Consider the following 27858-nt stretch of genomic DNA (forward strand, 5'->3'; position numbering starts at 1 on the left):
GAATGAGTTTTACTAGCCCATAAATCGATGGGTTACTAAATTATATTAAATAGACTTGGGTAGAACGAGTTGTGTAAAGACTATGTTAAAATCTAAGATAAGAATATTTATTCATGTTCGCTTGCATCTTTTCATAATGAAAATGTATAAATTTAAGGGGGAGGGGGCATTCACTATAATATTGTAATAAATAACTTAATGGTAAGGAATAAAGCCCCGACCTTCATCTGTCCAGTCAAGAGGTTAAATACCCAAAGCGACAAAGTAAAAGGAGCCACAATGATAGGATTAGGAAGCATTTCTGTTTGGTTTATCGATCAGTAATGTTCTGATCTCAATAATTGTCTAATCTAATAATATATATAGTAATGATGTTTGCAGGCAGTTTTCCTAATCGTTTCGAACAGAACAAATACTTAAACTAATCAAAAACATTGTTGCTCTTTGAGTATAAATAAAAGAACACAAACTACATACGATTCCCCCTACTTTTCAACTAACAGCGACGAAGCGCGCGCAACATTAACACCGCCACAAAATTAAAACCAAATAAAAAAGATCAGTTTGTTTCTGCTTTTGATTAAAATTAAGTTTGAGGAGGAGTGGCGGCGGTGGCGGCGAATGCTTCGCCCCTTACTGGACACAGATGAATGGGAGCAGAATTTATTTACATTCGTTATTGCGACGACCACTCGTTGATTGGGTAAGTAGTGCTCCCGATATACGAGGGCTGTCGAATAGACTCATTTGACGCTGGCGTATTTACAACCGAACTCCAGTGTGGTCTGGGAAATACATTTGAGTTGACGTACGACGACGGTCCACCGATATAGCTGGCCGCCGATGGGTGCAGATTGGAATGGTAGGGTGAGAAATTCAAGTTGCCATAGGAGGTGTAGTTGTTTATGTGATATCCGCCGCTTGCTGGCGGTGTGGCCTTGTGCTTATTGTCATAGTAATCATAGTACTGGGGTGGATATGAGTGCTGAAAATGCTTAGCCTGGAAATATGAACTTTCTGCAGTCTCTGTTCCGTTGGGAGCAGGCGCATGAGCATGCGGCGGCAGTGGCACATTCGGTTGTACAGGATTGGCACTATTATAGCCCTCGCTGCCTGCAGGTAGATGATTCTGATGTTTGTACGGCTGCTGCTGCTGTTGCTGCTGCGTCGGCGCTTGTGGCTGCCCCTGCCCCTGTGGCTGTGGCGGAAAGTTCAAGTCACAAGGCATCTGATGTGGATTCGGAACCACTTGTGTGGTGGCGGCTAAAGTATTATTTGGTTGCGTTTGTGGCTTAAATTGCTGTAGATTCTCTGTGGGTTGTTTTCGCTCCTTCGAGGACATTTCCAGCCGGCTTGTAGTTGTTTGCGTGCATTCCTTATTCTTCACGATATGTGGCTCGTCATCAGTGGTTAAATCTTTGACAGTTTCTGCAATAAAGAACGAATATCATGAATATTTAATCTACTTTACGATCAATACAAGCAATACCTTGCTCGGGCGTTTGTGGCTTTGCCATATCTGTGTCACAATCGGATGTTATGTCAATTACGTCGTCCTTGTTCGTCTTTTCCGTTTCATTTTTAGCCGTTGTCCTTATGGCTATAATTTTGCCACTATCCAGCTGCATGTAAATGCCTTTGGTGGACTTCAAAACCATGACCCGTTGGCCAGCCTTTAGTATAATATTGGCCTTGTCCGACGAGTTTGTGGGTATGACAACATCTTGAAAAGAAACTCAATTATGAGGGGTATTCGATGGGTTAATTCAGATGTTACATACCTAATGGCAATGTCATTTCCTGTGCTGTCATTCCCTGCCTTTGCCACACATCTGCGGGAATCCAACGAGTTGTGCGTCCTCCAGCCGAGACAGAAGTGGTTGACTTGACCTGCAAACCATTATAGATAAGTACATAATATATTATACAATAATTTGAAGTACCCACCGGTGCAATGGGTCGTGAGACAATTGTTCCATCATTATTCACAATCTTGTAATGCGTTTTCACGGGTGTATAGGCAAACTTTTGATTAACGGCCGCCTTCTTTTCCAGCTCGTAGCTGCGATGTGCCTGTCGCTTCTCGGCCTGCGACAGCTTTCTATCCTTTTGATCTACCAACAGACTGTCGTGCAGGAAGGGTTCCTTGGTCACACAATGCCTGTGCAGCTCAAGCAGCGTATTGATGATGGGATCCACATGCACATGGGGTATCGGGGTCTCTGCCTTTTCCTTTTTAGGCGGCGAATCCTCACAGTTGCCATTCTGTGCTTCAGGCTCAACTTTTGCTGCCCCCTCAGCATCGGCTTCTGCTGTTTCTATTTTCTCCTCTTTGGGCTTTATTTGCTCCTCTGCTGCTGGCAGTGTTTTCACATCTTCCGCCTTCTCCTCTTCTTTTTCTTCTGGCACCTCTTCTGGCTCATCTTTCGGCTTGAGTAGCTCCTTTGATGGCTCTTCCGTTGGCGTTGGATTTTTCGGCACTTCCGTGGCCTCATCATCAGAGTCGTAATCGTGGCACAAGTTCGTAATCTCCTTCATGGAGAGATGTGCCTCGGGATTGCATTCGTCGACAATGCGATCGGACATGCCCTGCTTCTTGATTTGCCTATCGTAGATCTTCTTCTCCAGACATTTGTCCATTACAATTCTATACACATAGCAAGGCTTTGTCTGTCCATATCTAAAGGTACAATAATTATTATTGGATTGCTCTTGTGCTCGTGTTCCACTCACCTATAAATCCTATATACAGCTTGCGTGTCGTGGCAGGGATTCCAACTGGCATCGAATATGATGACACGATTCGCCCCAGTCAGATTGATGCCCAATGAGCCAGCTCGCGTTGAGATGAGAAACAGTTTCACCTGACTATTTGCATTGAATTCATTGACTAGCCGCTCCCTTTCCTGCGAGGAAGTGGACCCATCCAGACCTGCAGTTAATCAATTATTAGTTTCAATAAAAAGCAAGCTCCACTTTGCGCAACACTCACGAAAGTATGAGAAATGTCTGGCCCAAAATTGATTGGTGCCCGGTACGTAGCTGGTCTTCAGATAGCCCTCGAGTATGTTCAATGTGAGAAGGGATTGGCTGAAGAGCAATATGCGATCACCGAACTGCATGCTCTCCTTTAGGATGCAAAAGAATATCTCCATTTTGGGTGAATTCTCTATTTGGCCAGCCACATAGTTCCTCATGAGGTCGACCGCCCACGAGCACGAGAATTCGTCGTTGCGTTTGGTCTTCAGCAGCTTTTTGTTTGCCTCAAAGCCAATGCCAACGCCGCCGGCAACGTTCTTTAGGCCCGGCACGACACCAATTGGCTTAAGAGTATTGGCTTCATTGTCCAACTGGTTGCTGGTGCACGCAGATTGGATATTCGTTTCGACTGTCTTGATCTCATTCGTGTCGAGATCCACAATTTCCGAGGATCCCGTAATACTTTCAAAGTCCTTTGTCATATGCGTATCCGTTTGTTTGATAACCTCAACACAGCCTGGCTTGGACAGAATGGGGCAGCTCGATTCCATCCAGTAGTTGTTCTTGCCGATGGTTTCCGCACCAAACGATCCATAATTAAGGCCAAGTTGGGGCTCCCCGTAGGCCAGATTGGGGCTGCTGCAGCTCTTGTCTAAATATTTGGCATTCAGCTCGGGAGCTACCGGCGGCATATTGAACAGGCCTTCAGTTTCATTGGAACTGGTAGCCAGCTCTGTGGACTCGTTGCTCTTCTTCTCGCAGAGCGGAGACGGCGATGCGGCCATGTTTGAGGAAGGATTGGATTCTAGACTGGAGTCTGTGATTGTGGGTGTGGGCGCGCTCTTCGAAAGCTCTTCGTCGATTTCTAAGTCTAAGTCAGTCTCACATTTCTTCAGAAAGTTGTACAGCACATCCGGATGATTCCAGATCTTACAACAGACAGCAAAGGCCTTTAGGGGATTGGGAAACGCCTTCTTTCGCACCACATCAGTCATGAAGGTGTCGTAGAGTTTCCGCTGGAACGCCGTCATCTTCACCAGTATAACATACTCGTGCTTCTGTGGCAGCGTGATCTGCAGAACCTTGTGCGAGCGCCGCTGCACGAAGCCCAGCAGCAGCGAGTGCAGCACGTGCGCTCTGAATCTCATCAGTTTTATGTCATCCGGCGTGGAGTCCACACACTGTCCGTTCTGGATGGGTCGCTCGAACATGTTGCAGAACTCTGTGCGCGTGCCCAAATAATTTGGCCGCACGAAATCCACCATGCACCAGTACTCCAGGAGATTGTTCTGCAGGGGATAGCCGGTGAGTACGATGCGGCGACGTGTCCTGATTTGCTTGAGGGCCAGCGAAATGCCGGCATGGGAGTTCTTGATCCTGTGCCCCTCGTCACATATCACCAGATCTGGGCCGGGCTTAACGAGTGCCTCGAACACGCGGTTCATCAGATCACTGCTTGCATCGTGGCCATCGGCCCTGAACGCATTGGCGCCTTTCCGCTTGCGAGTTCTCACCAGCTTCAGGGCGAGCAGCCGGAACAGCTCGTATCCAATCAGCAGCACGCCACCCTCCTGCACCCAGTTCAAGATGACTTTCGCGCGAGCCGTGAGTGTCTTCTGCTGATCGTTCAGCACATAAATGTCGAATTTGCGCGGACGAACATTCGGGTCGGCTGTGTAGCGGGGCACCCACATATTGAACTCTGACAGCCAATTCTGGAGCGTGTTGATGGGCATCACACAGAGCACCGTCTTGGCGGAGGTGTGTCTTAGGAAAATATCACAGAAGGAGACAACTTGCAGCGTCTTGCCGAGACCCATGGAGTGGGCGAGAATGCAGCCGAATCCGCTTGATTTGTTGAACCTGCGTGTCGACTCGATGATGTTGTCGTACAAGAAGCGAACGCCGCCGATCTGATGCGGCTTGATCACCTTGGCGATTTGTGGCGCCAAGTACAAGGTCTCCTCGCCCTCGGGGTGCGCAATGTTCACCACCACCTGTCCGTTTTCATCAGGAACATTATACAAATCCTTGACATGCATGCCACTGTTGTGGGCATCGTCCGACTCATTCAGGTCCTCCTCTTCATCCTCCTCCTCCTCTTCCTCGGACAGGAGTATGCAGTCGTCATCCGAACTGTCATCAATGGTCACCACCTCCCCGGATGGCTCCACGCTGCTGGCCTCCTTATTCAGCACATCCTCGATGCTGCAGCTCAAGCTACTGTTCGTCTCATCGAATGTGTCCGAAACGATTTCCTCCTCGGGAAACTCTACGGGTGTGTCGTTCGCGTTGACATTCATGTTGACGGGCACATGGTTGGCGACGGAACAGCTCTCAATACCCTCGCTCTCGTCCAGCTGCAGTATGCGAAAGAATTGCTTGTGGACCACTTGCTTCTGGATTTCGCGCATTGACTTCTGTTGACCAGCAACGCGAGCCAAGCGTTCGGCCTCCTCCTTCTGGGCCGCCAGCGTGGTTGTGTCCAGATTGTTCTCGTTCATCACATCCCTAATGTTCTTTCTGAGATGGAGCAGGTTGTTCTTCTTCTCCTCGGCAGCCGTCAGATTCAGGCCCATTTTCTTATTCGTGCTCTGCTCTGTGTCTTGCACAGAGTTCTTTCGCTTGTGGCCGTGAGGTACTGCTGTAGTATTCTTCCCCACTTCCTGTGGGATGGCGATACCCGGCGGATGGGGTATTTTTGATTTATCGGAGGATAGATTCTCCACAATTGGATGGAGATGTGAATGTGGATTGGTATTCGGGTTCAGGTTCAGGTTCATGTGCGGATGAGGGATATTGATATTGATGTCTGGGTGCATCTCCGGCATCTTGGCAGGCATGAGCGATCCATCGATGGCATCGACTGGTGGCGGATTGTGAAAATACCGCCTCGGATCGTCCGGGAACATAAGCGATGGGTGAAACTCGTGCATATTAGGCCATGCCTCGGGATTTTGCAATCGTTGAGCGCCCGAATAATTGGGATTTAGGTCCTCCATGTTTATTTGCGATGATGATGTATCCCTGCAAGAAGGAAGGAGCGTCAATTAGAATTTTTGTAATCGAATTAAATTGCTTGGATGACGAATATATTTGATTTTTGTTATTTGTGTCAAACATTAAAGGTTGGGGCGTTGTAAATAAACATGACACACTTTACTGCAAATATTAATTTATTATTTGTATAATTCCATATACATAAATAAGTAAATCGCTTGGACGAGAATAATATTCGCCACAATCCGTCATATACATATGTCTCTATGTATTTATGTAAAACTAAGTGTAATTAATGGGTTCGTCTCGCACCGTCTTCAAATACATACATATTTACATGTTCATGTAGGCATGTAAATATGTATGTATGCACGTACGTACATTCATCACCGCTTACACTTCACTGTTAACAGCCATGAGAATGTTGATGTGGTCGGTCTTACATCAGAAGAAGGCGTATTACAACTCTCCAGTGGCATTAAAATGAGATGTACATACATACAGGCCATGAAGTGCTCAGTCAACACAGCCAAATGTACATATAACTATGCACATTAAAGGTACATATAAATATGTCCTGCTACACTGACAGTTCTATGGCAGCTACGAGTAAAGGCCGATATAATCTTCTATTTGCTTGGCACACAAAGTACATACATACATTTGTATGTATACATATACATGTTACATACATTGGCATGCAAGTACATACAGAAATCGTAACCGGAATGGAATCATTAGCTCTTATATACCATGGTATGCATGTACATATATAGCCACTGTTTATGGGTGAGCAATATTAAACACAATCGCAGGAATACACACAAATTGAATTGCAAATGGGCATTGAACGTGGGGTTTTTTCTTCACCAATTGAAAGAACTATGTGTGTGTACATGATTAAGGATAATTGCACTCACTATCATACATACATTTACATGCAGCCGGCGAACTTGATTTAAGATGAACGATTTAACAACACAGGTTCTTCTTAATTATTGTTAGTGCATACATATGGATGTTTTTCTTTATGCACTTTTGAAGATTCAGTTTTTTCTTTTGCAAGATATTGAGATTCACAATTTATAGGGTCCAATGCATGTTGGAAGAGTAGCATTTAGCACATGCCCTAATATTTAATTAAAATGTTGGTTTCGATTGTTTTTTTCTCACTGTTTTCATATGTATATATATGTATATAATATATACATTACTCTCAATGTGACCGCTGATTTATCTATCAAATACACCGGCCGACCCCCAAAAATATACCGAAATTTTCTTAATCATTTTAAAAATATACCGCAGAACTTAATTCATTTTCCTCGATTTTGATATTCTGCTTAATATTACAAGCTAGTTAGGAATCTCAGCACTAAAACTCAAATTTTATGCGATTTATGAAACAATTCCTAACCAGATTGATTACATTTTATGTCTTGCTTTTTTTGGATTGTTTAAAAATTAATGATTTTATTAAAAAGATCAAACCAAACAAAATGGCATAAAACGTTACGTGAGTGGGCATGGAATGTTACGTCATTTGACAACTTGTTGCATGTTAACCGTTGGTATGTGTAGTCCCATATCCAATTTTCGTTAATTAATCGTAATATTCTGGTTTCCAAGCTGCTCTTAATCATTAATGATGACTTTAGCATAGACTGACATTTTGTAACCCTTTCCACCCAAATATAAAAATTTCGTTCAGATGGATCTCCAACACAGATTGACCTCTTTTTGCCTGAAAAACTTGCGTATAGGTGTTTCCATGCCCTTTTGAAACCTATATACCCCGTAAAAATACATTGAACTCATTTTCGTAACTAGAATATTCCGATATTCCGGTATATAAACTACGTAAATGCTTACCTTAAAATACTTTACATAGATAGAACCCTAATATACGGTCAGCCAGCATAACAGCAACCTAATGTAGCACGCGAAGGCATGGGAATATACATAGGAACTAATGGGAAATGAAACAGCAAAGAATTGATTTATAATTGAAATCAGTATATTATCGGTGTTATTATTACCGCAACTGTCACTGTCGATAGTATCGACTTATTCATTGCAGCAATAAATATTATTGTGAGCACTGAGCTTTAATTTTTATATATAATAAATTTATTTTAATTGCCCAAATTGGCCCTGGACGGAATCCCATTCAGCCTGACGCACATAAATAGTGGAAGGTATTCCGGAAAATTAATAGAAATGTAGCATCTAAGTTAAGTTAGTTGCTTCTTCCCAATCATTTTGAAATTTACTCATAATTAATACCTTTAATACTTTTTCATACTTTTTACGCGTTTTCAATCGCGACCAATACAAATTTTTCAAAAATCAAAAATGACAGTGTGGCAAAAGGTGGAAAAAAGTTGTACATTATAATGTAATTACGGTACATTTTGAGCATGAGATGGTACATTTTATCGAAAAATCCACGGTCACACTGACAGCCAGTGTTTTTTTCACACAAATTTTAAATTAAAATTAATCAACTAAAAATGGTATGCAAATACAGATGAGCCTCTATAGTCAATGCTTTAAATTTGATCTGATCTCCCTGTGATCTCTTAGTGCCACATATCAAATTGGAGTTCCCTGAAAATTGCACTGGCGATGCTGTTGATAAACATTTTCTGGCTGTTGAAAGTGTATCCACCAGCGGGAGATGCCTCCACGAAATGCAAGACGGCCGAGCAAGTCGCTCCATCGACACGAAGTCGAATCGCTGCAGAATGCCCCTAGCATCCAGATATTGCCTTTGCATTGATACAGCCGCTGGCAGGACTGGACAATTTGCTCACTCCGAACAATACGGCACCGCTGGCCTTCGATAGTGTCGACCTCAGCTATGGCCGGTGGGATAGCCAGCATTTGTACAAGATTAAGGACTTTGCGATGCTGGGCGAACAGTACAGGGCGTCCTCCGAGAGCAGTTTGGTCTGCCTCGCCACGCAGACCTCGGTGGAGCGCCTGAACTCGCTGCCTCAGGTCTCGGCCAACTGGCATGGACCGATGTCGGTAGCCGTGTTTGCTGCCAGCCACGAGGAATTCGTTATCCTGCAATACTTTGTGACCTATATGCGTCTTTGTTTTCCCAACATCAGGGAGAACGTCACATTCCACCTGCTGACTCCGCCCGACTACGAAAAGCTGCCTCGACTCGTATCCATTTCGTTCAACATGCGCGGCAAATTCGACTGCCAGTATCCCGACAGAACGTTGAAGGCACTGCTAAAACTGCGCAGCTTGAAGAGCCTGCAGTGGCGCCAAAGGAATCCCTATCCCCAGAATCACATGAGAAATCTAGCCCGCAAGGGCTGCCAGACAAAATACACCTTCCTCACCGACATCGACATTGTGCCCAGCACGAACAGTGTGCCGCTGCTCAACCAGTTCCTGAAAACCGCCAATTGCTCAAAGAACTGTGCCTACGTTATACCCACATTCGAGATAGACGTTCGAGCCTCATTTCCACGCTCAAAGTATGGCCTGCAGAGGCTAATGAAGAAGGGACTGGCGCGACCATTTCACGAGAAAGTTTTCATCTACAATCAGTACGCGACAAATTTTAGCAAGTGCGTATTATAAATTCAACATATCATAATGGTAATGGCTTCAATTGACACTTTTCAGATGGCTATCTTCGAACACAAACGACACGGAGGTCTCCATAAGTCACATTGTTACAAACTTTGAGTTCTTATATGAACCATTTTACATAGCAATCGACAGTGCGCCGGCACATGACGAACGATTCACGGGGTATGGCTTCACCAGGAATTCCCAGGCAAGCAGCACCATAAATTTTAGTTTTCAATCGATAACTAATCACTCTTTTGCAGGTCTATGAAATGCATATTGCTGGCTATAAGTTCTATGTGCTGACGCCTGTCTTCACTGGCCATTGGGGCTTGCAGCGAAAGCAGGCGAGACCCGCCTGGCGGGAGCAGCAGAACAATGTGAATCGCAGAAAGTTTGATGTTTTCAAAAGCGAAATATTCTTGCGCTACAAAAATGATCCACGGCTGCTGCTGCAGTCCAAGAAAAATCAAATTTTAATCAAATAAATTCAATTAGTTGCAAAATTTTAAAGCTCAAAAATGTTCTACATCGAAGTGGAATAATTAATAATGTTAATGAATAAGTGAATAATGATTGTAATCTGTCGGTTGGGCTGGTAATCAAAGGTTGCAGTGGAACATTGCTCAGCGCAGCATGCAAAAACAACTCCGTTTGGGTGTTTAGTTAGTCTTAATTGTGTATAAATAAATGCAACAAATGCAATCCCAAAGGGCAGTGGCAAAGTTGAAGCGAAGCTCAAATGTTGCGACAGATTTCAATGGGAATGCTGCCCGTTTTGGTGGCTCTGCTGGCGGGTTCTGGCACAGTGAGAGTAAGTAACATTAAGAACATTAAGGGTGTTCTATTTGAAACCAAAGATTGGGCAGCCATTTACCACAGGGACTGATCAAGGCTTATCTTGGATAAGGGCGAGAATGTGGGCGGGGTGGAGATCATTTTGGACATTAAGGATGAAACGTTTTAATAAATTCTCCGCGAAGATAATAGATCAGAAGAAAGTCTCTTAGGATGAGAGTGTCCTGGGAGTGGGTGCTTCATCCACGCGAATGGGCGAGGCAAAGCAGAGGTGTCGAGGATTTTGTGGCACAAAGCACTAAACGATGCAAAACAATGAAGCAGAATTGCCGGAAGGAGCGCAGCGCACGCGCCGTTCATCCTCTGTAGAGCTTTCTCCGCAGCTTTCTCCTCCTCGGCGACGACAATAAAAGCTCCGTCCTTCGGCCACCTTTTCACAGTCTGTGGCAGTCAGGAGACCAGGCCGAGTTGTGTGAATTTGTCTCGAAAGAAAAATAAACGAAACACACACACAAAAAAAACCCTCACAACGCAGTCTGGAAAATTGCAATTTCCATGTAAATTGAAGTAGAATCGGAGTAGGAAAAGTGTGTGCAAGTGTCTGCAAAATAAATTGAACAGAATGTGCATTTGGATGTAGGCTACTGGACAGGTGAGTGCGCCAACCCCACCCCGACATTGCGATGGCTCAACCCCAGGCGATGGCTCCTATGACATGTGTTTTTTTTTTCTTTCGATTTTTCATCGCTTGGCCAGTGTCTGAATCGCGAACATAAAGAATCGAGCAGCAGAATAAGACAATGCAAGTGGCAAACCCAAGCCTCACGCACACCCACACCCAAACTGTTTACACACTGAGGTATCAGCTTACACACCGAGCACCAAAAGGGAGGACAACATGCCACGGACCACAATGGATGTGGATGTTCCCTGTCCGCTGTTGTGCCTCCGCGTATTGCGCCGCATTCATTCCATTCTCGATTCCTCGTATGCTGCTGTCTCGCTGCTATGTAAATGATGTTGATGATGCCATTGTTGGCCATGTCCATGTGCTGGCTTAGTCCGGGCACTCCATCATCGTTGGGTGTCGCTGCTGTCGCTGCATTGGTATTGATATCGATGATGAGCGCAGCTCCTGTCCCCTTCACCCTTCCCTTCTGACACTTGTTCGTGTGTTTGCTTTTGTGGTCGCTCTACTCCGCCGTACCCCATTTGCCCAGCCAGTAATTGCGGTTCGAGTGCCAGCCACCCAGCCAGGCAGCCAGGCAGCCAATTAATATCCAATTTGCGTAATTGTACAACTCTGAACTGCGACAATCCCCAAAAAGCCCAACGAGCATAAAAAACGGAACTTAAATATTCATTCCATTTCCATTTCATTCCATTTGGCGGCAAATGTTTCGTTTTCGCTTTCGTTTCTCCCCAATAATGACCAAAAATAAAACGAGTCTTTACTTTCCTTTTGATTTTATGGGCACTCCTGGGCGTGGAGCTGGGGGAAGGATTACACTGATGGGTTATCCAATGCCCACAAAGTAAGGAAAGCAATTTGCATCTACAGTTTTGCAGTTACAATATTCCTTGGGCGCTTGCTTTGAGACCGCAGAAGTGGCCACAAAAAAGACGCCAGCAAAAGGGCTTTGCAGAGAGTGGGGTATGGGAATGGGATTGGGGCAGGAGCGACCTCCTGTGAATCAAAAGCAGTCCAGTGCCAGTGCCAGTACCAGTGCCAGTCCTTCCCTTTAGCCAAAGTTGAAATGCATTTATTTATGCTTTGTATTTGACAGGTCCTGTTGCCTGAAGCCAGGAGCATGGAGCGGCGCCTGTCAGCGGGTGGCAGCTCACATGGAATTGCAATATAGAATGCACTTTTTGTTTTGTAGTTTTGTTCTTTGTTTTGTTCCACAAAATACAAGCCACTATCTGGGTCAGGCTGGTCGACTATTTATGGTCGATGGTCCAGGTACGGCTCGGTCAGAGTTTTGCTTCTACTCCTAGATATTTGATTAATTCTCACGGCCAATTTGTAATGTCAGCCACGGAAATAACAATTTACTGCGGTCCTGGCCCCAGTCCTGCCTCGATCTGCCCACGTACGCCCACGGACAGGACAGTTGTGCCAAGCTCCTGCTCCTGCCAGCTGCCATGCTGTGAAATTAATGAGAATGTCAGATAGATTGTGCTGCCATGGGGCTGCAAGTCAAAAGTTTCGATTAAAGATTAACTTGCCCGCCCCCTTTCAGTTGCCAATCCCCTACCCCTGCAGCTACTTTCTTGCACTTCCTTGCCGTCGTTTGACTGACGTTCTGTGTGGGGGCTGCAGCTCATAAAGAATTCATAATCAATGGCTCTGCTGGCTGCCAAGACGCTGCGGATGCGGTCTAAGGGGAGCACGGCTCCCAACTGTTGCTGCAAGGACATGACAACGCGGATGAACTGTTACCGCTGCTGCATCGTCTTTCGGTTAAGGTATTCCATACAAAATTCAAGTCAGACTCAACCCCATAACTAAGCCAAGTCAAGCTGCTTCCATGGGAAGGAAACTTTTCAATGAAATGAAGCTGCAGGACGCGTGAAAGGTGTACAAAGGCAAGGCTCCATGGCGTTTGCCATTGTTTGAGCCTCAATGCGGTTTCCCATGTCAGGGCTTATGAATATACAAGCTGAAGGGATTTGCATGCATCCAATCAGGCCAGGGCAGAAGGCAGCAATCCCATCCATTGGGACGAACCGCTTCTGCTTGCCGAGTCAACAGCAATTGAATGTTTATTGTCTGCAAATACTCGCAGCGTATGTAAATGTTTGCAGAATTAAAATGCAAAGAGTGTGATTTGGCAGGATATTTGTTCCGGCATTCATTGCCTTACTGCTCCCTGCACGGTAGAGAATCCATCAAAAGTTGATTACGTATCTCGTTTGTGCCTCTGATTGCCCACCTAATTGCCATTTGCATTCCCTTCACCCACACAAAAGTGTGGCATCCAATCGTAGAATCCTCAGCCGGTAAAAGCGGAACACACAGCCACCGGGAAATGAGTTTTCTCGCCGTGCAGAAGCTGCCCCAATAAGCATAATAATAGTTTATGCACCCACACACACACCTGTAATTATGAGTCAACCTCCCACTGGAGTCTCAGCTCCAACACAGCTCTCATCTCATCTTGGCAAGTCCTTGGCGCTGCATGTACGTACAACTGGCTGCTGTGTAATCTGCATAATAATGAGCTGTGCTGCTGTCTGCTGAGGACAGACAGCTGTTTGGCATCCAAACTTGCAACAACTTGTCGCGTGCTAGTGGCAAACTAAAAACAGCTCAAGTGTGGCTCGCCTGGAAATTGGCTAAAAGCGGTCAGAGAGTAACAGTCAGCTGTCCTTAAGTTGTACAATGGTTACAGTGGATACATGACTGTTTTTATAACAACAAATAATACTTCTAAGCATACCGTCATCTATCATCTAACTTCATTTCAATTTGAAGCATTACATTTGACAGGATTAATCTTTTAAAATATTATCATGGCCATAAGTAGTTTATTTTAAGATCAAATTATACATCAAAATATTGAAAATTTCAACGGAATGTTGTGTAAATATTCTGATAATTGTTTATTTATTGTTTTGTTCCATCTCTGCTCGGTCTTTTCTTTTGTTGGGCATAATCTGGCTTTTGCCATGTGGGAGTGTGCATTTCTCTGATTATTGTTTTCCCATTTGTGGAATTTTAAGAAAATAATAATTAAATTTGCTATCTTTTAATTACAGCTGACTGGATTCGGTTCGATACTGTTTAAGGGCAGTGCATTCTCTGGGTAAGTGGATAATAATCAAAAGCATTAATTAAGCTCTGCAGTAATTTCTATAAAACAAAGCCACGTGCATGACAACAGACACCAGCGAGCAATAAGATAAAAACAGACACACACAAATTCACCATGTAACCACCATGTAAATGCATTCAAATGGGACACATCCATCCCACCAGATCCCAATCCCATCCCATTCCATTCCATTCCCTGTGTCCTCGTATGCTCGAGTAAAATTGGAAATTAAACCTTCTATGTAACTGTAACTGTAACTGTAACTGTATCTGTGTCTCTTTCTGTAAACTTCTCTCTATTGCTCTGCATACTCTCTCTCTCTCTCTCTCTCTCTTTCTCTCTCTCATTCTTTCGTAATTGTTTTATTCAATGTCGTATGATCAGAAGCAGCTGCAGCAGGTCCAAATGCTAATTATCCCTAGAAAAAGCTGCTAAGGAGATCTTAAAGCCTATCCACCGAAACATCAATATAATATACACTCCGCAGTACGTTCCCCATGGCGCCATTTAAGCTGAAGTTCCGCATGGGTAGCTCCCGCAGCACATCGCAAGAGCACGATCCAGATCCGCAGGTGAACGAGGCACTCTTGGGCAACCAGCAACAGCAGCAGCAGCAACATCAGAAGCAGCAGCAACAGCAGCAGCAGCAAGTCTCCGAAGTGGAGGCCAGCAGCAGCTCCAGCCTAGACCTGGCCGATTGCAATGGTCTGGGCCCAATGAGCAGCGAGCGAAAGTTGCTGTTGCCACAGAACAAGGCGGCGCTCAGCCTGAACAGCAACACTATGCGTAAGTACCAGTAGAGGCCATCTACTGTGGCAAAACCCAAATAGATCCTGGCATTGGAAACCCTTTTCTAACAGCTGGAAAATCCTCTCAAAATTTGTTAGTAGCCGCATGCAACCTTCATTGTGCCCCCACTGTGCATGCACTTCTTAACGTCTGAAGTCTGAAATTCTTTGTGCACCAACTATCTAGTCCAGGTCCCAGTTGGGGACTCCCATTCCTGACTGCATGGCTCAATTTTGTTTTCTTGCAGGTTACCAGAGCCGCACGCCGTGCATCAACGAGTCGCTGACGGATGACACAGATGCCGTTGACATTTTACCCACCACCCCACCGCCTTCCTACGAGCATGTGCTAGAGGAGGTGAGTACCAATGCACAGACCTCCGACCAAAAGGTGGCGTTATCCGCTGTGGTGAGGAGCAATAGATTATTCACCACGCTCTCTCAAGCGTTTGTTGTTGCTTGCATGCATACAAAGAGATTTCACTGTGGTGAAGATGCCAAAATTCACCTTGATCTAACCCCTTCCCTAATCTTTCCATTCACAGAACACACGCTTGTCCCAGCATCAGCGACAGGTGTCCCTGGACAGCGCCGTCACGCCCAATCAAAACAGTCGCCGCAGCTCGGCGAACAGCTCGCGGCACAGTGCCGCCCAACTCGGTGCCGCCTTGGAGCAGCTGGAGGGGCGTATCACAAGCGGCGGCAGGAGCAGCAGCAGCAACAGCAGCACCGGCAGCAGCCTGTGCAACGATCCGGACTGCCAGCAGAATCTCAACCAGAATTACTCACATTGCGGGGGTACCAGCAACAACAACAACAACAACAACGAGGGGGAACAGCTTGCCGAGGGGGTCTACGAGCTGGAACAGCACAGCGACACGGAATTCGATTGCCCGGAGGAGGACCTCAACACGATTAGCGTGAACGAATTTCTGCTGGAAACGGAAATGGCGGCATCCTCTTCCCGGTGCCAGGACAAGCTCTATGGAGATGGTGACGCTGACCAGAATGACACAGAGCAGGGCCAGTGCACTGACGACCAGTGTGCCCAGTGCACCGAGGAGCGTGAAGCGGCAGGGGAGGAGGCAACACACGACGGCGACGAGGCCAGCACCAGCAGCCAGGCGGCAGCCTTCTACGACCCGCTCTTGAATCGCGGCAACTACGGCCACTACAATGAGGGTGAGACCTGAAAGACATTAACCAAAGGATAAATCACTTAACTGTCTTACCCGTATCTTCCGTAGGTGGCAATTCCAATTCGAGGCCCGTGTCCAGCAATAGTCAGGTGTGCCAGGAAGCCTGCTGTTCCGGCTCCGCCTCTGGTTCGCTGGCATCCCGCTCCCGCAGTGGAGGACGTCGCCAGCAACAGCAACAGCAGCAGCAGCAGCAGCAGCCATCGAACTGCCAAACAAATCTGCTCACACCAGAAATGATGAGCAACAAGACGAGCAAGGAGATCTACAAGGATCTGGCCAAGCAATGGGGCATCACGTGCAAAATGTCCGAGAGCTGCCGCTGCATGGACTGCCAGAGTAATTACTTCGATTGCGATTACGATGACGTGAGTGGCATGCGACAGCCCAAACCAAACACCAACTGAATCACCCATTCCGATTTCCTTGCAGAACGAACATCATAAGACAGACGGCGGTCTGGGCGCTGGCACGCCCATGTTCATCAGCGAGGTAATGCATGGCTCGGGATGCACCATTTTGTAGAGGAAAGTACAGAAGCTAGACCCAGACTAGAGCCACTGTTGGGCTATATAGATTTGCTGAACAAGATGTCCCATTGTCTTATAGAATTAGTCGAAAGTCAAATTGCATAGGTGAATGTTCTAGGATCTCCTGAGGGAGCAGCTTCACGTAATTTGCACAGAATGTTTTGCACACACACTAATTTGCAGTACAAGTGCACTGATACCGTGGATGATATATCTATCTATGTTTGTTATTATAGAGTATCAAATAGTTCATAGAATTAAATGGCCAGCCAGCGTATGAAGGGCTTTAAAGAGATTAATTTGGGAAATGCAACTTAAGCGGCGTTAGGTATATTTTTGGTGTCAAGTGTAGGGATTTATAGATGTGTAAGGCACGAGGCCACGAGTTTGGCCAACAATTTGCAATCGAATCGAATCGAAGAACTAGTTATAATATAGGCATTAACCCACCTTGCAGATGGAATATATTCATAGTATCTCAAAGTGTGTTCTTTCCTTGCCCCCCAATGCACCACAAAGCTCTGTCGCATCCTGTGGCAAAACTCGAGCTTATTCCCAGAGAAGATTTGCCCCAACAATTTTGCTTTACTCTTAGTGTTTATATGTATTTTTGTACATGCATACAAGAAGCCTTTGAAGCCTTTAAAAATGCATAGTCGCAGTAGCAGAAATCGTAGGTTTTTTGTCTGGGAATATCAATAGCGCGGAGGCAGAAGCAGCCCGGAATGACACTACTACTACTACACGTAAACTTGGCAAAATATCCCAAAATCAAGCAAGCAACTAAGCTAGAGATTAGGCTAATCGGCACTTTTGTGCTTTGGTCAGTTGTGCCCTGAAAGTCAATGCGAAACTTCAACGAAACGAGCCGACACGACATATGGAACGATGCAACGTTAATGAATTAATTAATTACTACTAATCCGAATGATCTGAAACAAAAACGTATGTAGTCTGAAGGTAAAATAGTATATGTATTTTGTCCCAAAATTTGGAATCTCTAACGATAGTTGAAAGGGGGGTTTCATTCGTAAACGATGCAGTTGAAAAACCAAAAGAAAGTAGAATCGAAAATCATAATCGATAGTAAATGGCAAAAACTGACCAAGTCTGTTGGAGCTATTAGTGGGTATTAAGTAGATCATTAAATGGATAGAAAGATAAAAGCAAAAACTAAAAGAAATGTTGAAGAAATAAATAAATATTCCAATTAAAACGAACCGAACAGGCCTGGTCAATGTTAGTTCTATTCAAAATGGATCGTAGGATCGTGTATACAAATTGTATTTCGAATGTAACGCTTGAGCGCTTTGGTACTCCTGCAACAAGGCAACAAATCATAGCATAAAGAATACCGATTACCGAATATATGTGGCATTAAACACCCAAGACTCTTGTTTTATTGCTCAAGTCATCATCGCCATGGTCCTGCAGATGAAACAATCAGTTGAAGGATCAGTTGCATGGCTGCCACTTACCTGTGCGAATATGCTACCATCGTTGCCACACAGATGATAATATTGCTTGCTGGGCTCCGTGCCCCAGATCTGGCAGTCGCTGGCCGGTGTTCCCTCCAGGTACACATACGAGCCGTGGATATTGGTAAAGTCAAAGTGGCAGGTGAGAAAGTGGCAATGTCCCGTGGGCTCATCGTGGCCACAGTCTGTGGCCACAGCAATGCCACAGCCCACACGCGACACGCGATCACTGATGATCACACAAAAGTGCCCGGCGTCCATGTGTATGCTGGCATCGAAGTAGGAGACGAGCGACTCGGGATCCTCCACGTTCAAGTGTTCGTAGAACATGCGATCGAGGGACAACTTTAATATCTCGTTCATGCTGCGGCGATCGGTTGTGGCGCCCACAACGCCCAGCGCCTCGCCAGCCATAGGAAAGCGCTGAGTGGCTCGGCACTCGGAGTGCTTGAACGACACCGTGGCGGCATGGCTGCGGGCCATGTAGCCCAGTTCCAGATCCCAGATGAGCTGACGCATTCGCTTGGCACCGGGGTATGCCTTATTTTTGCGCGTTTTCAGATCCCCGCTGGCCACCTTGTCCCTGTAGGTGTTTAACAAATGGAGTATGATCCCCTGAAGGCCCTTGGTGTCTGGTATGGTGCCCCTATAAGTGGCAACGGACGGCAGCTCGGCATCCAGGCGGCACATGAAGTGTTGCGTGTTGGCCGCCATGCAGAAATGGCTTTTATTATGGCAGTAGTTATAGGCGGAGATATACGGCAGGAGTGGCATCATGACCATGAGGAGCAGCAGCATATTTAACTATAAATTTAAACAACAATCAAAGACGAGTCTGTATTTGTTTGCTGTATGTTTGAAAAGTGAAACACTGTCAGAGTTTTATTTATCAAAGTGTTTTTTGTTTGTTTTATTGTTTTCATTCGTTAAGGTTGCGGGAAAAAGATTGCCTCTAAATTCATTCGGGTAATAGTAGCATGCCATAAATATTGAATTCAGTTTTCACTTTAAGTTTTTAGTTTTTGCATTTTGCATTTTGCATTTTCCTTATATAATTTTGAGCGAAGATTGCGCTTGAAAGGGTTCAGCAAAAATTGTTTTGTTATTTATGTCTTTCCAGCTATTATTTCGTCACTCGTGGATTTGGATTTGTCTGCAAAGTTTATTTATACAATAATAAATGTAAAAGGCGTTTGGGTTCTCAAAACTACTAACAATAAATAGATAATAGGTAATCAAATCAAATGTATTTAAAACCCAATTAAATATATATTTAACAAAGAGCAATAGGTACATGGTTTCTGGTATTATTATAAAAATATCTTGTCTGCCTTCAGTGTTGGGTTTCCCTACTATTATCAACATTAATCCTAACATTTCAACAAACAAATTTGCATTGTGTGGGTTAGCAGGAGGGGGGGAGGCTGTGTGTGTGTGTGTGTCTGGCTATCTAGCAGTTGGGTGGGTGGTATGAGCAGTTTGCTTGCAGTTCACTTTCGTTCCTGAATTCCATTGAGCTGCTAACATGAAGTCGAGGACTAGGCTAAGTAAACGATTAATAGTTTAGTTTTTGTATAGAAATTTGCACTATATACTCGTACGTACGTTCCCTACGTTTCAGTAAAATTCGAATCAAAAATTGTAAGTTAACAACCCCGTACCCGTACCTCGTACCTCGTACCCGTACCCAGTACCAGTTTTTCCTCAAATGTTCAGTTACTTATGCTACGATTATAGGTAGTTATAGGTATTTATTATTATTTAGTATGAAAAGGTCGAAAAGGTTTATTGGCTGTTCGAGATTTGCTGAATATATATGTATGTATGTATGTGTGTGGTGTGGGTATGTGGGATATATTCTCTCACGTACACTATGAATGAAACTATGAATATATAAGGTAATATATATATATAATTATCAGTTGTTTTTCTTCCATTTCCTACAAATATACAAAGTTCGTGATCCACTCTCTCTCCCGCCCACTGTCGCTGCCATCTGCTGCCTGGCACAAATCTATAAAAAGGAATTTGCTTTTGCTGCCAGACAGCTGCGAGGCTGTGGGGCAGGGAGGCAAACAATTTGGGGGGGGGAAACAATCTATAACTAATTAAAGCGTGTGTGTGTTTACAGGTAGGGCTAACTAAATAGAATACTATATAATTTGTATGCACAAATCTCGTCCCGTCCTGTCGTGTATTTATGCCACAACAAAAGGTGGCTACGAGACTAGATAGATCCTAGAGACACGCGCACAGGGCTACACTTGGGTCGTATAAAAATATATCTAACTTTACACTGCACTTTTTTGTATCACTAAGGGGGGCGTGGGGTGAAAGGTGTAGGGAACCAGACTATCGCCTAGACGCAGGTTGAGGAAGCATGTGACACGCTCGACGCTGCAGCCGCTGCCGTTGATGACGCCGCTGTGGCTGCCTCCAGATTAAAGTCCTTGCTGCGGCAGCACATCTCGCAGATGCGCTTTGTGTCCGGATTGAGGAACGTGCAGAAGCGACAGCTCCACTCATTCGGACTCGTCACAATCAGCTGCGTGGACACGGGCGGCGGCTGCTTGGGCACAGCGCCGGTGCGATTACGCGATCCACTTCCTCTATTGTCTATTGTGGCCGTTTTCAACGCGGACTTCACCTTCTTCAAGCCCGTGCTGCTGCTGTTCGGCACCAGCGACGGCGCTGGCGCCTGCACAACCTTGGCCTCCCGCCGGATGGCCCCAGTCTTCTTCTCCAGTGTGCGTGCCTTTCCGCCGCCACTTGTCTCCGCAGCGGCTGCACTGAAACGTGTTCCCTTTCCGCCACTTGCCTCCACAACAGCTGCACTTGCGGCACGTGTCGCCGGCTGTGTCTTGGCAGTGTCGCGTCGCGTGGTTTTCTCAGCGGGATTCGCACTGCCATTGGAAATGGTCAACGAGTCCAGATCCAAGCTCTGCACCAGCAAATCCTCACGATCCCCCAAGTCCTTGGAGTAGCCAGAGCGCTCGAGGTTCTTGAATACATAATTCCAGGACTCAAAGCTGCCGACACCCTCCTGCACCTTAGGCATCAGCGGCGGCGAGGCGCTGCTCACCGTCACAAAGTCATCCAGGCTCGCCGTCTCGTAGGCCGCTGTCATGTCCGCCACAGTGGTGGGTATATCCGGATCGTTGACTGGCTGCCTTCTGCTGCTGCTGCTGTGGTATCCATCCGCGGGCGCTGTCCGACTGGCCCGCTCCTTCAATTCCTTGTGCATTTTGCGGTTATTGTCCATGGGATCCTGCAGAAACAAAGAAGTTAATTTTCGCGCTCTAATCGGATGGGAATGGGAGCCAGTTCTGGCACTTACCTGCATCAGGTCTGACTCTGCCAGCGGTCGCGTTCGACTGCTCTTGGGCACAGGCCGTGCATAGACGTACCTGTCCTGAGCAGTGTGTGGCGGCGGCTGCGAGTGCGGCAGCGTGGTGGGCAGATCGTAGCCGCCATACGACGTCGGATCTGGCGGTTGCGCGTAAATTATAGCATTGCCACACATGTGGCCGCCGTGGCCCCGGTGCTCGTACATCCGCGGATCGTACTCATGCGCCCCAAAGTCGTGCTGCGTCAGATGCGCACGCTCGTCGAAATCGATCAAATGATGGTCCGGCGGATACGTGCTCTGCCTATGCTGCATGGGGCCTGGAGGATGACCCTGACGACTGTGATAATCACAGCTATGCATTGGCCTAGAGGCCGGCGCTCCCGTCTTCTCAATGGTCGCGTACATGTTGTGCTCCGGATTCGTAAAGACATCGGCTGGCGTGGCATACTGCGCATTTAGCTGATTGGATATGTTGTAGGGCAGGGGATAGCGATTGCCGGGCGCATTATAGCCACCGGCGACCGCCGCATAGGAGGCACTGCTGCCCATGCTCAATCCGTCCAAGCAGTCGTAGGGCGCCTCGTAGACATGCGGATGCGGGTGCTGATGCATGGCCTGGCACTGCTGGTCGAAAGAGTGTCGATGCGGGAGTACGTTCTGAGGCTCCTGGTAGTGCTCCAGGCTGCGCGAGTGCGTCATCAGGCCTCCGCCAGCCGTCTGCTGATGCTGCTGCTGCTGCGGTGGTGGTGCGGGATATGGGGGCAAGTATTTCCCTGACAACGAGTCGCTGACATTCGGTGAATGCATGGCACAATTGTGTGAGCTGCCGGGATGCGCCAGATTGTTGCCATGCAATGCGCAGGGGCTCGCACTTGCACCTGCCGCCCTGCCACCCTTCGTTGGCTGCTGCTGTGCCTGGGTCTGCACGTTGCTGTATGTGTTCTCCGAGAGCTTCTCCTTGCGCAATCGCTTCTCGTTCAGGTGGTAGACAATCTCCTTGATCGACTGTGTGGTGCCGCCAATGTGGCGCTCTCGATACTGAAAAATCTCCTTCCAGCTGCAGGGGAAACCCTCCGCCTGGACGCCTGCATAAATGTGCTTCATGATCTGGCACTCGACGTAGGCGGCCATCGCATCACGCGACACATTTGTCACCTGATCGGGGCAGATGGGCCCCTCCAGCACGAAGGTGTCGTCCGATATGCGCCTATAGCCCATGGCCAGAAAGAGCTGGTCAGCGTCCAGCAGGCGGGACAGAACATCATGCTGATAGCAACCCGAATATGTCTGAAAGCAGAAAACATTTGAGCCAATGGGCAATGGGGATCTGGATGGAAAAGCCAACCTTGAGGATTCGGTACTCCTTGCGCCAGGGTTTGGTAAACAAATTGTTGGCATACTGGCTAATGGTCTCGAAACCCACGATGGCATTTTGTGCCGTAAAGTCGGTCAGCTCTCTCACTGATTTGCGCAGAATGTGCCCTGTCTCTGGCAGAAAGAACTTGCGATCGTGCGGCACCACGCAGAGGAACTCCTTGAGGCAGCCTGCAAATAGCAAATTAATTGGTATTAGTAGTGTTTGGGGCATTCAGGGACAGAGCATACGAACCCTCTAGCTTCTTGCGCTCCTCGAGCTTCTGAGTGCACTCCTCCGTTTCGAGGAACGACCAGTGGCGCTGAAGTATCTCCTGCCACAAGTCGGGCAGAATGTCGCGTGGCACAAAATCCGACATGTTGCTTTAAGGACTCTCATTCAGCGCGCCTTATGGTCCTGCAACAAGGCCACAAAAGCGATACAAGGTTACAAACAAGTCTCGAGATGCCTTGCATCTCACTTGCTATTGATTTTCACAAGGATTATGTACAGCCATCGACACGTGTGGCTGTGGATGTGTGTGTGGGATGGGCCTGAAGGCAGGCCAAAGCAATTACCCAACAATGATTGTCCTCCCCATGCCCCCCACCGGGGCTGCACTAGCTAATGCGATACTGCGTCACCCCCCCGTTAACTGTCTGTTCCGCACAAAACATGCACTAACTAAACAATGCATATTGTTGCCTCAAGTGGAGTAACAATAACTGCCCCGATAAGAGCAAACAATGGACATGTGTGCGGGCTCATCGATAGTGGCGTGCCAATAGTCGCCCGGAGCTCGGCAGCTCTTTGTTTTCCGAGCAAAACAGTTGGCGTTGGCAACTAGAAGGAGAAACGACCAGACTTTTCACCTGTGATTAGTGTTGCCTCAAACGACTTCCACAATGAATCATTTCAAAGGCAGGTGATTGGATAACAGAATGATTGGGGATCATCAGATCAGCTCACTAACGCGTGAATATGGCTGCTACGAGCACCACGGCATGTGTACGTAGTACAATCATAGCTGTATTATTAAGTCAGCGCAACAACACTAACGGACTGATTGGAAAAATGGATTTCCCCTTATTGGAAATTTGTACATTTATGTACGATTGATTGACTCTCTCTTCAATTGATAGTAATATTCCAAGTCGATACAGTTAGCCCAACTACAAATAAAAGTTCTTCCTGCTTCACGTACAACAATGCGAAATCTTACAAATGTCCCACAGAAGCCCCACGGATTCACGATGCGAGCTACAAGCATACACTAACACACACACGCACGCATTATCTTTCCATAAACACACACAGCAACACTTGCACATTTAAAATTATATTGATATCGGCTGGCTATCGTAAAATAAGTCAAAGATCGTACATTGGCCTTTAGGCGGCAACAGCAACAACAACAAGCGGGAAGAGAGAGCGAGAGGATGGGAGACAGAACCGTTGGAATAACCTTGAGAAGTGACTCATTTCACGGTTTGGTGTGCAATCAAAATGCAAACCAGAACAGCAACGCAAAGGGTGACGAGAAAGAGAAGAGTAAGTGAGTAAGAGAAAACAGAAAATGCGAAATATGTGTAGGTGTAGTGGGGGAAGGAGGAGCAACTAGTCACGGCATGAATGCGAGGTGACCGAATGTGTGGGAGAGAACACAGAGTATGGAACACTGATAACGGTTTATTGAAAGCTAAACACACTCCGCGCCACTTGAATAGTACTTTGCACACCCAGGGTAGGTGCTGACAACACTATTGATCGCCCAAATGTTATTTCACAGAATGAATGTATTGATTTGTCCTATTTATATCTTATATACATATAATCACAATGCGTTTTTCTGGATCGCTTTGTTTCCGATGTACTAGTCAAGTGATGCGGAGTGTGCATATGGCAGTGAATCGCTTATACAAGTATTTGCAGCTGTGACAGTCATAACTAGAAACACACCCACACACACATTCGTTCCAATGGGAGCTTTATGAATTTCTTTTCTTGTAAACAAATTTGACAGCGTTGGGTACAAATATTTAACTACAGCTTATGGAAATGTTACTGTTTGAAGTTTAAACAAATACAACAAATAACATGGCTGGTACATTTTGGGACCTCAAATGTTTCCTCATCGGGAAGGGAATGAGCTTTGACATTGCACAGGTAGTACTGGGGGTACCAGTAAAGTTAAGTCAATAAATCATGTTGCAGCTGCTGCGGAGTGGATTGCTCTCAAAGGTTTTCTTAATTGGATGCAAAATATTTGCACTTAAATGACTAGCGCATAAGCTTATTAGCGAGAGCTCAGCAATACTCGTAAAAGGCAGCCACCCCGCCACCCGCCAGTCAGGTTCACGTTCAGGGTCCGTCCTCCAGCTTCCTGTTGCCACTGACAACGAGGGAGGGAGCGAGGATTTTCAGAGTGGAGCCTAGGGTAGGGCTTCGGTTGCACTGTAGCATTTGACAGGTCCTGCTTTGGTTGGGCGAAATGTTTTATTAAGCTAATTGAAATGGAAAAGAGCTGTAACTGCAGGTGAAATTCCTTTCGCTTAATTAAATATCGAAATCAATGAACAATTTCAATGGAATGCATTTTTATTGAAATAATGTGTCCATATCAGAATGCCGGTGGCCTCTCTAGCGAAAGAGAGAGAATCTTAATCAATTTCTACATTACCACTTTTAAATTACATTTTATTAAATTTCAATTTGAAAGAGAAACAGAAACAGAAGCCAAGCGCAACAGATAGATCAAAACTAGAATAATATAAAACCAGAGGTGGGGTTGGGGTAATGGAATAAGTACAGAACTCAGATGTGAACTAACAGATAAATGAAGAATTTAAATCAATAAGTGCAATACGAGAGTGTATGGAGAGTATGCAGAGGTTAGCTAGCCAGGCAGCAAGAAAATAGCAGCAGCAATAAATTGGAAAGTTTGCAGCAAAGCAACTAAGACGCCAGCCGGAACGAACTGCAGCTGAGAACTGGCAGGGGCTGGGTCTGGGACTGTGGTGGTAATGGCTAGAATTTCTCATGCAAATAGAACCAATTGTTTGAAATCCGTTTAGACATGTCGAAGCTTCAACACATTCTCTGAGCCAGTTTTCCCCTTAATTTTCCGGATTGGCACCAGCAGCATCGATGGGTCTGGCCTCGCCTGCATTCCGATTGAGCTGGACTGTAATTGAATTTTCACAGTACATTCTCGTTAGGATGTCAGTTGATGTCATAAAGCGGTTGACACACACATGGTGATGGGCATGTAAAACCGTCAGAATGGCGAATGGCCCAGGCCATGATGCTGCCATCGGCCTGGTTATGGGCAAACAGGCTGCGGCAGTGTGGAAGCGAGCCAACAAGCACATGCCTTTTGAATTTGGCCGAAAATTTGCCCAAAATACTGTGTTGACAAAATGACAATGGACACAATATGGCCGGGATTGGAAGCTTTTATTGATTTAGGCTAAGGGCCGTGCCTGATGCTGATGGCGAATGTTTGCATTGCTGGGGTTTGGTCTGCGCTGCTCTGCTCTGGTTGGTCTATTAAATGAAATATTGATTAGCCATTTCAGGTTAGCAGAGGATTGGATACGCCATAAGCTGCTGCTAGTCACTTGGCACGATGTTAGACTGGTCTATGGCTTATATGGCTTGGTTGTGTGTGCGTCAACCGGCAAGCGACGGACAGGGTGCTCCAATTCTTATTTTCAGCAATGCGCCACTAAATTTAGCCAAATAAAAGCTCAGCCGACCAGAGCAGAGCAGAACAGAGAATACGTTACGTTCCGCTGCTGCCATCTGCCGATTATCCCGCCCAGGAATCTATTTCCTGCAATTGGCAACGACTGACTCTACGAATTCGCATTTCCCATTTAGCCCAATCCGGTATAGGGGAGGGGGACTGCCAAGAAAAGGGCAAACACAAAATTACTTACAGAAATTCCCAGGGGTACGTTGCGTTGTATTTATGAATTTTCATTTCTGCATTGTCCCTGCATTGGCAACACCGACGACAGCGACAGAAGCGTGCTGGAGGAAGAGTCTGAATCCGAATCCGCACCAGGTTCACCTTGCTCCGTGCTGTTGCCAAAATTTGTAGTCGTTAGTGAGTGAGTGTGTGTGTGGGTGGGTGGGTTTTATTTTTAGCACTCCCGAAGGCAACAAGCAACGCAACACACGATAAGGCAGTTTCAGCTTCCGCAATTGCGGGGTGCTGTGGGGCTCGGGCTGGGGCTGGGTTTGCTGTTGTTATTGGGCAGCAGCTGCTGCTGCGACTGCTATTATTATTAACAAATAATGGCGCTGGGTGGCTCTTCTTCTTTATGTTGACAAATCTTTGCTGCACTTTCACACAATCTTCGCTTACAGCGGAAAACTTGTTGCTGTTCTCTCCGCTCGCAGCAGGAAATGGAGTCACTCTCAATTTTTTGCATTTATAAATTACTGAATATTTATGTCCGAAACACGTAGCGTAGTTTTTGTAAATTATACAAAATACAAAATATCGGGCCGTACTCTTTCTTTTTTTTGGTATTTAATCGCACGGCGATGAATTCGCATTGACCAGGTACTTCAGTTGGATGATGGAACTGTCGATATTTTCTTGAAAAGGGTATGTTAGGTATTTCTGTAGATATTTGTTGATGAGTGTTGCTATCGATGGTTGTTGATGAGGGCATGCAAGGTTTTGCATTCGAAATGCTCCTATAATTTAAACAATATAATGCTTAGCTAATGTGTGGTCGTGTGTAAGAGTATAACAAATTATATAATAGTGAGATGTTCTTTAATGGATTGATGTTCAGGTGTAGGTGTAGGTGCAAAGGCAACAGAAAGTAGGAAAAACAGAAGGTTTCTTCGCAAGGTGACTTCCGATGGCATCGAGGCAAAACCCGATTTTCAGTCCTAGTTACTAGGGCCCAATCAAAGATACCTTACACTATTTCCCCCATAGATTTTTCCCAGCCT

At 46.0% G+C, this 27858-nt stretch overlaps 5 protein-coding genes across 5 annotated transcripts; 2 read left to right on the forward strand and 3 right to left on the reverse strand.

The window, feature by feature from the left end:
• Positions 1-85: 85 nt before the first annotated feature.
• On the reverse strand, positions 86-7172 carry LOC117591224 (helicase ARIP4). The gene is made up of 7 exons (XM_034284401.1): positions 6912-7172; positions 2993-6006; positions 2734-2932; positions 1948-2680; positions 1782-1890; positions 1490-1723; positions 86-1428 (listed from the first exon to the last, which is right to left on the reverse strand). Coding segments are annotated over exons 1-7 (5043 nt in total). The 5' UTR covers positions 6914-7172; the 3' UTR covers positions 86-676.
• A 1162-nt stretch (positions 7173-8334) lies between these two features.
• Positions 8335-10127, forward strand: LOC117592343 (beta-1,4-glucuronyltransferase 1). Its single transcript, XM_034286035.1, has 4 exons — positions 8335-8352; positions 8737-9569; positions 9628-9781; positions 9837-10127. The coding sequence occupies exons 1-4, from the start codon at positions 8335-8337 to the stop codon at positions 10059-10061; spliced, it is 1230 nt and encodes a 409-aa protein (XP_034141926.1). The 3' UTR covers positions 10062-10127.
• Positions 10128-10809: 682 nt separating this feature from the next.
• Positions 10810-18092, forward strand: LOC117591297 (probable serine/threonine-protein kinase DDB_G0282963). Its single transcript, XM_034284502.1, has 7 exons — positions 10810-11023; positions 14134-14180; positions 14574-14975; positions 15226-15335; positions 15523-16159; positions 16225-16541; positions 16606-18092. The coding sequence occupies exons 3-7, from the start codon at positions 14687-14689 to the stop codon at positions 16696-16698; spliced, it is 1446 nt and encodes a 481-aa protein (XP_034140393.1). The 5' UTR covers positions 10810-11023; positions 14134-14180; positions 14574-14686; the 3' UTR covers positions 16699-18092.
• LOC117591312 (venom allergen 3-like) lies at positions 17931-19012 on the reverse strand. The gene is made up of 2 exons (XM_034284523.1): positions 18182-19012; positions 17931-18131 (listed from the first exon to the last, which is right to left on the reverse strand). Exons 1-2 carry the CDS (start codon positions 18977-18979, stop codon positions 18081-18083), a joined length of 849 nt encoding a protein of 282 aa, XP_034140414.1. The 5' UTR covers positions 18980-19012; the 3' UTR covers positions 17931-18080.
• Positions 19013-19199: 187 nt separating this feature from the next.
• Positions 19200-27416, reverse strand: LOC117591250 (protein tamozhennic). The gene is made up of 5 exons (XM_034284437.1): positions 26826-27416; positions 23140-23301; positions 22876-23075; positions 21519-22817; positions 19200-21449 (listed from the first exon to the last, which is right to left on the reverse strand). Exons 2-5 carry the CDS (start codon positions 23261-23263, stop codon positions 20541-20543), a joined length of 2532 nt encoding a protein of 843 aa, XP_034140328.1. The 5' UTR covers positions 23264-23301; positions 26826-27416; the 3' UTR covers positions 19200-20540.
• Between the last annotated feature and the right edge of the window lie 442 nt (positions 27417-27858).

The sequence above is a fragment of the Drosophila guanche genome, unplaced genomic scaffold (genome assembly GCF_900245975.1).
Source record: "Drosophila guanche unplaced genomic scaffold, DGUA_6, whole genome shotgun sequence".
NCBI lineage: Eukaryota > Metazoa > Arthropoda > Insecta > Diptera > Drosophilidae > Drosophila > Drosophila guanche.